The 7,846-nt window shown below is 34.6% G+C and overlaps 2 protein-coding genes across 2 annotated transcripts; both read left to right on the forward strand.

The window, feature by feature from the left end:
- The first annotated feature begins 458 nt into the window (after window positions 1-458).
- On the forward strand, window positions 459-1,769 carry LOC120461053 (putative pancreatic secretory proteinase inhibitor). The gene is made up of 4 exons (XM_039649153.2): window positions 459-682; window positions 791-822; window positions 900-1,012; window positions 1,126-1,769. The coding sequence occupies exons 1-4, from the start codon at window positions 631-633 to the stop codon at window positions 1,169-1,171; spliced, it is 243 nt and encodes an 80-aa protein (XP_039505087.1). The 5' UTR covers window positions 459-630; the 3' UTR covers window positions 1,172-1,769.
- Window positions 1,770-2,287: 518 nt separating this feature from the next.
- thg1l (tRNA-histidine guanylyltransferase 1-like) lies at window positions 2,288-6,258 on the forward strand. Its single transcript, XM_039648414.2, has 6 exons — window positions 2,288-2,778; window positions 3,215-3,391; window positions 4,382-4,551; window positions 5,369-5,457; window positions 5,815-5,922; window positions 6,012-6,258. Exons 1-6 carry the CDS (start codon window positions 2,591-2,593, stop codon window positions 6,171-6,173), a joined length of 894 nt encoding a protein of 297 aa, XP_039504348.2. The 5' UTR covers window positions 2,288-2,590; the 3' UTR covers window positions 6,174-6,258.
- Window positions 6,259-7,846: the final 1,588 nt, after the last annotated feature.

Below are 7,846 nucleotides of genomic sequence, written 5' to 3' on the forward strand. Positions count from 1 at the left end.
GCCTGACATAAAAACAGTCAAATATTTATTTTTAACAACTGAAACTATGTTTAAACACATTTTTCATTGCTCAAAAATATGAATGACATCAGTTTTGAAAACATTTTGAAAAGCTTTATTTACCAATGACTCACATTAAAAGAAAAAAATGTAAGTTCAAAGTCTCTTCAGGCCCCTATTCCATACTGCAAGTCAATTATTACATTACATAATTATTCTGTTAACTGCATTCCATGTTTAGTGGAATTCCATTTATTTGGGGCCAATAAACAGGGACACACCTCCCAGCCAGACCTGTTTTGAGGGATATTATACAGGCCAATGCTTTTTGGATTGTGCTCAGCAATTTTTGGACAGACTGGAATGTTTATCCCTTAATAAAGAGATAGACAATAGAGAGGCTCTGTTCTCATTGGTGTTGACGCGGGATAGTGGGTGGGCGGATGGCTGTCAAAATATCAGCACCTCCCCTCCTCCTCCTCCTCACTTTCAAACTATATGTTGAGGGTCATCAACAATACAACACTCAGAAGCGAGCTAGAAGTCATCAGTCACTATTAAAAGCTCTCAGCCTGAACTTCCAAATCCAGATTTGTGTTTTGAAATCCAGGCTTCCTTCCTTTGAGCATCATGACTGGAACAGCGGTGGTTCTGATGAGCCTGGTCCTCATCCTCTCTGTGGGTAAGTCTCATCATCTGTCATAAGAGCTATTGTTTTAATCAATGAGGTGTGCCATGTGCAATTAACAACAGCATTGAGATTAATCCAACAGAACCTTTTTTTTTCCAGACGCAGAGGATAAATCAAGACTCTACCGCAGAGTAAGTATGATTAGAAGATCAACTGTGATAACAGGCATTATTAATGAAGTAAATTGCATGCATTTTTAATCCGACAGCCTGCATGTGGAGGACTGAGCGTCAACCAAGCATGTCCTCTCAACTACTCACCCGTGTGCGGTAATGATGGCATCACATACGTCAATGAATGCAACCTGTGTGTGCAGAGAATGTGAGTCCATTCATTTGCTCCTGTGATTACAGCATTACAGTTGACATGATTCTTGCCTGTAATTAGTAAGCAAGTATTGATGTTGGATAACTGAAAGGGTGTTTGTTTTTTAGGCACACAAATGCAGACATTTTGATTGTGAGAGACGGACGCTGCTGAGGTGGAGGACCTTATGATATCATCACTTCGCTTTTCATATCTTTGTTTGTTTAAGAGTGTTGCTCATCCAGACCAGTTTTGCACTTATCAGTATACCTATAGATGTGTGAATCTTACTGCATGTTAAAATGATAAATACTAGTACTGATATGAATAATAAGTGTCAGTTTATCACATTCAAGTGACTTTGAGTGAACAGTGCAGTGTGTTTGATTTTATATTTACTTAGTTTGCTTTACATCAATACTGTTGTCTTTATTTCCAGGGAATATTCTTTGACTAACATTCTGACAAGGTTATCTTAAAGTTATGAACAAATGTTCTGCCAGTAATGTATGTTCAAAGTTATCTGGTCTTAAATTGCATTGTCAAAACATCCGCACAAAGGTTTTGTTATACATCATTCATGGAGCGCTTTATTTTTTCCTGGAAAATTTTAGTTGGATGTAAGTCTAATGCTTTTTTAATATTACACCACAGAGAATGTTCCCAGGTGTTCCCATAATACTCGCAACATTTTTAAATAGAGGAAACATTCCCTTTGTGGTTTCTCTAATGTTCACTAACCAAGTAAAAAAGGTTTTAAAACATTCAAAAATCTGGACGTTTTGAAGGTTCTAAAAACATTCAGAATTACTGTTTTCATAACTTAATAGGAACATTTGCAAAACATCTTAGAACATATTTTTGTTTGGGTATATATTTCAGCTCTTCTTCTTTTTTTAAAGAACTGCTCAGAGTGCAATGTTTCAAGAGTGAATTTTTGAGTTACAGCTTATTTTTCTAACTATGTAAAAAAAAAAAAATCTAAAAAAAATGGAAATGTAACATATATACCGTTTATACCTTGATTTTACATTTTTGCTAATAAAATAAACATTTAGCCAAACAATTGTAAGGTTGACCAGCTTCATTTATGTCTTGCTTGTACTTTTTTTTTAACTCTCATTCAAAACTACCAACAAAACATCTCGTTCCATTCAAAATAGCATGTACAGTAATGTTAGTTTTGTATCAGATGCAAGTCTTTAGGCTTCTGAATCTCAGCAGCCTGATGTTTTGTCGACTACATGGCGGAACACAGTTTTCAGAACTGTATTTTGAGGGACTGTTTAAGCTGACGTACCAATACAATGAACGCGCTCACTCACATGTGAGTTTTGACACAACATTCTTCCGGTTAAGAAATAAATATTGTGTAAACAATACAACGTTACATATTTAATAATACTGTGCGTTTTAAGATTTAAGATTAATACCAATAATCTCTCGTTGAAGTTCCTGAGACATGAATATTAAAAATGCGCTTTCTGGATGTCAGCTAAGGTTAACTAGTTAACGTTGCGCCTCACAAATATTCTGATCTAACAAAATTATTTAAGTTAAACTAATTAAATAACTCGTAAGTCTGATATCCTAATGCTGAGACTGTTGTCAGTAAACTTTGGAGGGCTTATAAAGAACAATACACTCTTAAGTCTTAAATTTAGCACATCATCAGTCATGGCCAAAAGCAAATTTGAATACGTGAGAAACTTTGAGGTTGACGACAAATGTTTGAAAAACTGCTATATTGTGGTTCGGCTAGATGGACGCAACTTCCACAAGTAAGTGATTCTGTAATGCTTGCAATAGCTACAGTTACGACATGCTATTGCAGTAAAGGACTAACCCTGTCTTATGTAACGTTATAGCCTATAGTTTCGTGGTTTACAGTATTGCATACATTTTAAGTTCTAAAGATATAGCGTTGTGCTATAAAGGGTTATTTTACTCACTGTTATTAGTTTAATACCATAATGTCATATGGTTAAATTGTTTAATTGACTTATAGTGCCACTGCCAATTAATATATGTATTTCTTAAATTTAGCCTTTTGCTATATCTGAGTTGGTTCAGGCTCAAAACATGAAATGTTTAAAGAGTTTAATGAGTATGAAACTGAATGTCTAATAAATGTCAAACATGTACGGATGTGTTTCACAGAGGGTAGAACATGCGTGATGACTGAAGGCATTTTCTACATGATCCCCTTGATTGCAGGTTTTCTGATCAGCATAACTTCATTAAACCCAATGATGACAGAGCTCTGGGTTTGATGAGCCGCAGTGCCCGTTCGGTCATGGAGGATCTGGAGGACATCACTATAGCCTATGGACAGAGTGACGAGTTCAGCTTTGTGTTCAAAAGATCAACCAACTGGTTCAAAAGAAGGGCAAGGTATAATTCTATGCTGACACAGTGCCGTAGTAGATAAACTTGCAAACTGTGAAATGCATTTCAAAACCATCTTGATGTCAAACACCACAATGGTTATCCAGGATAATGCAGTCTAGGATGCAGTCTAGTCTATTTTAGATGCCATGAACCTCCATATGTGATCATTCTTATGTGAAGGACCCCATTCTAAAATGTAAAATGCAGCTATAAATATTTTTTATGTATTAACTCAGTCTATAATGTGAAAAATAAAATATTTATAAAGGTGTGAAATACACTGCCCAGCCAAAAAATAAAAAATATATAAATGGAACTGCTTTAAATAGTTTAAATAATTAAGTCTATGATTTGATCATTATTGCTGTGATTATTATGTTTTTAGCATGTTATATGTTTGGCAACAGTTCCTCTAACACTAACTGATGGAGTGGATAGCTTTTCATTTCTTAAACAACCATGAAGGAAGACACATCATGACCATATTCTTGGATGACAATGTCAAGATTCAACAGGCTCAAACTGTGAAAGAATGGTAGGGAGGATCATGAAGAATCATTTTCTTAAGAGGAGCCATGAATTGGCTCCTCTTAAGTTCATTAAAAGTCTTTGGGATGTACTGGAGGAGACTTTACAGAGAGCTGAACTCTTGCATTATCAATACATGATCCTGACCAAAAACTGATGCACCTCTATTTGCCTATTTAAATAATCATAATCAGTGTATTTAGTTTAAGTGTTTCTATTTACTATAGTACTGTACAGTGTATTTTTTATTTATTTTAACATTTATTTTTTTTATTTAACTTATAATTATTTTAATCTAATATTTTTTTATTCATTAATTTATATATCATTTGTATTTTAATCTCTCTTTTAATTTTTTTTATTTAAACTTTTTTTTCTTATATACATTTCCATTGACCCCTTAACACTTCCTTGTGCCACCCTTGACCCTGATCACTCATTAAATGTTTTCTTTTCTCTCTACAGTAAACTGATGACCCATGTGACATCCCAGTTTTCATCTAGCTTTGTTTTCTATTGGAAGGAGTATTTCGGGGAGCAGCCGCTGCTGTACCCGCCCAGCTTTGATGGCAGGGTGGTGCTGTATCCTACCAACCGTAACCTTAAAGACTATCTAAGCTGGAGACAGGCAGACTGTAAGTTCGTGTATTTTGTTGCAAATTTGGGTTGACTGTAATGTACAAAACATTATAATAGGTTGAACTAGATAGATCTGGTTTACTGTGATTGTCACCCCAGACAATACAAATACAAATTTCATGACAACCTTTTGAGAATATTGTAATGATAACATGCTTGTTTGCTTGTGATGGGGCATTATAGGGATAGTTCACCCAAAAATGAAAATTCTGTTTCTTAGTTTTGTTGAAAACAAATGAAGATATTTTGAAGAAACTAATCATGGCTGGGCCCCATTGACCTCTATAGTATGAAAAAAAATACTATAGAGGTCAACGGGGACCAGAAACTGTTTGGTTACTAACACTTAGGGATGGTGATGGCGCAGTGGATAAGACACATGCCTTTGGTGTGAGAGACCCGGGTTCGAATCCACTGTGAGACACCAATGTGTCCCTGAGCAAGACACTTAACCCCTAGTTGCTCCAGAGGCGTGCGACCTCTGACATATATAGCAATTGTAAGTCGCTTTGGATAAAAGCTAAATGAAAAATGAAGAAATGTAAATGTAACTCTCTTCAAAATATCTTCTTTTGTGTTAAACAGCAGAACGAAACTCATACAGGTTTAGAACAACAGTGAGTAATGATGACAGAATTTGCATTTTTGGGTGAACTATCCCTTTTAAAAAGTTTTAAAAGTATGGTATTTGTTATTGTCATACTATTGTATATTTTTTACTTTGATGCATAATATTTCTGTTTTAGGATTTTTATTTCTGTTTTATTTCTGGTTTTTTTTTCTTTTTTTTTTTGACATGTTGTATCTTCTCAGGTCACATTAACAATTTGTACAACACTACGTTTTGGACGCTGGTGCAGAAAGGAGGATTGACCACAACACAGGCTGAAGAGAGACTCAATGTATTCTCAAATAATATTTATGTTCTCATTTTTTTCCCACATTAATTATCATATAGATTTGAAGGATGCTTGTCACTAAAGTACAAGGAAGGTTTCCAGCCAAAACATTATAAACATGGCAGTATTTAAATCTGACATGTCTAGTCACAATCCCTTTAGGAATATTATCCAGTAAGCACTTTGCCCAGATACATAATCTTGCAATATATAATACATACATGTTTAATTGAATTCATTTATTTTTTTCCATATGAGTTTAATCAAACATGCCTAATTCTAGATTATTTTGTATATTTACATTCTATAGATGTAGTGTAATGTACTTAAAGAAACTAAAAAGATTTTCCCCACACACAGGGAACACAAGCAGCGGATAAGAACGAGATCTTGTTTTCTGAGTTCAATATCAATTACAATAATGAATCCTCATTTCACAAAAAAGGCACAACTTTAATATGGGAAAAGGTTAGCTGGATTTTTTTTTTCCTTCACTCATCTATTTAATGAAATATATATCACTCTTTAAGTTTTCTTTCTCAAACTCTTTCCTTCAGGTGACTGAAAGCACAACTAAACAGATCAAGCGGCCAGATGAAGGAGAGTCAGAAGTGACTGTAACACGCACCAGAAAGAAGGTCACAAGTCATTCCTGTGATATCATTGGAGATCAGTTCTGGGAAGAACATGCAGACATTCTGGAAAGTGACCAGTGTTGATCACACTGTTAAAAAACTCAGACCAATAATGCCAGTTTATTTTTCCTTTTGGTGTTTAAAATTAAAGAAAACTTTCAATATTTTATATTTATTGTCTTTTTTGGAGGGAAAAAAAGTGATGTTGCCATGTTATTTCCCCCCTAAGATTCCTAGTAGAGATAAGGAGGGATCTTATTCTCTCCTGCAGGGTTGAGCATCTGTTTTTACCTCACCCCCTCTGTGTGCTGATGATTTTAAAAGTCTGTTTTCTCCAGATGTCAGTCTGGGTACATTTAATGAAGTGTGCATGAAATCAGTGCTTGAAGGGATGTTTCACCCAAAAAATGAAAGTTTTATCATCATTTACTCACCCTCTGGTTGTTCCAAATCTGTATGAATTTCTTTCTTCTGCTGATAACAAAAGATATCATGAAGAATATGGGTACCCGAACAGCTGCTGGTCCTCATTGACTTTCATAGTATGGAAAAATACCATGGAAGTCAATGGGTTTGATTACCTACATTCTTCAAAATATCTTCTTTTGTGTTCAGCAGAAGAAAGAAATTTGGGTTCGGAACAACTTTAGGAATAGTAAATGACAGAATTGTCATTTTTGGGCGAACTATCGTGGGTTCAAGACAAATTAAGCTCAATCCACAGCACTTGTGGCATAATGTCTCATGCCACATTCATTCATAATGTTGATCACAAAGCAAAAAAAAAAAATGTGGTTACTCTTACAGTGGAAGGGAGTGGGCCCCGTTTTTGGAGAATTTAAAAGCAGAAATGTGAAGCTTCATAAACAGAAAAAATACTTGCATTAAATTTTCTGTTAAAACTTGTGTATTAGAATTCAAAAAATGTCAAAGTCTGAATCTAAAAATCATAGCTTTTACAGTCTTTTCAGGGTTATAGTGTTATCATGTTACTTTGTAAAATTGAATATAAATTGACATGGTTAACATGCAATTTTTATTCACAGTAAACTCGTTTTAACACATTTATGTCTTGGTATACTTTTGAAACAGTATTTTAAGGTTTTCAAACTGCCCCATTAACATCCATTGTAAGTGCCTTACTCTAACCCAGATTGAAAAAAATAATAAAATAAAAGAGGAACAAGTGGAAATTATTTTTCATTAATCAATATTATGCCACAAATGTTGCCGAATAAGCTGTGCTGAGATCAAGATATTCCATCTATGAATATAAAAGTTTCAACACATCTGAACATCTCAGAGGATGGTGTGTGTGCTGGTCTTTCCTGTACTTTATTGGACGTAATAATGTGAAGTGACAGAATTATTGTAGGCTGATCCTGAATCCACATCTTCCCTCTACACTACTCTCTGTGCCACTTGTTTTAGAGCCAACGTGTATATTATTACACACAATGTTGTGTGCAGTGTGTAATATGGTATCCCTGACCTCGTTTCCGTGCTTAAATTATAACAGTGAATGTACTCCATCACTGTAACAACTGTAGATGCCTTTGAACACTGAGTATTAACATGATATTTTCTCTACCACTTGTATTTTAGCAAAGGTCAGTATTATTGATCATTAAGCATGCAAGAGTTTGTTCATCTTCATAATATAGATAGATAGATAGATAGATAGATAGATAGATAGATAGATAGATAGATAGATAGATAGATAGATAGATAGATAGATAGATAGATAGATAGATAGA

The sequence above is a fragment of the Pimephales promelas genome, chromosome 9, assembly GCF_988280905.1.
Source record: "Pimephales promelas chromosome 9, fPimPro1.hap1.1, whole genome shotgun sequence".
In the NCBI taxonomy this organism is placed as follows: domain Eukaryota; kingdom Metazoa; phylum Chordata; class Actinopteri; order Cypriniformes; family Leuciscidae; genus Pimephales; species Pimephales promelas.

What these genes read in the sequence shown, in the direction of transcription:
- LOC120461053 (XM_039649153.2), top strand. Translation starts at nt 631, where the DNA reads ATGACTGGAACAGCGGTGGTTCTGATGAGCCTGGTCCTCATCCTCTCT. An exon ending in AATCAAGACTCTACCGCAGA is followed by an intron (nt 823 to 899) that starts GTAAGTATGATT and finishes TTAATCCGACAG; the next exon opens with CCTGCATGTGGAGGACTGAG. An exon ending in AACCTGTGTGTGCAGAGAAT is followed by an intron (nt 1,013 to 1,125) that starts GTGAGTCCATTC and finishes TTTGTTTTTTAG; the next exon opens with GCACACAAATGCAGACATTT.
- thg1l (XM_039648414.2), top strand. Translation starts at nt 2,591, where the DNA reads ATGCTGAGACTGTTGTCAGTAAACTTTGGAGGGCTTATAAAGAACAAT. An exon ending in TGGTTCAAAAGAAGGGCAAG is followed by an intron (nt 3,392 to 4,381) that starts GTATAATTCTAT and finishes TTCTCTCTACAG; the next exon opens with TAAACTGATGACCCATGTGA. An exon ending in AGGCTGAAGAGAGACTCAAT is followed by an intron (nt 5,458 to 5,814) that starts GTATTCTCAAAT and finishes CCCCACACACAG; the next exon opens with GGAACACAAGCAGCGGATAA.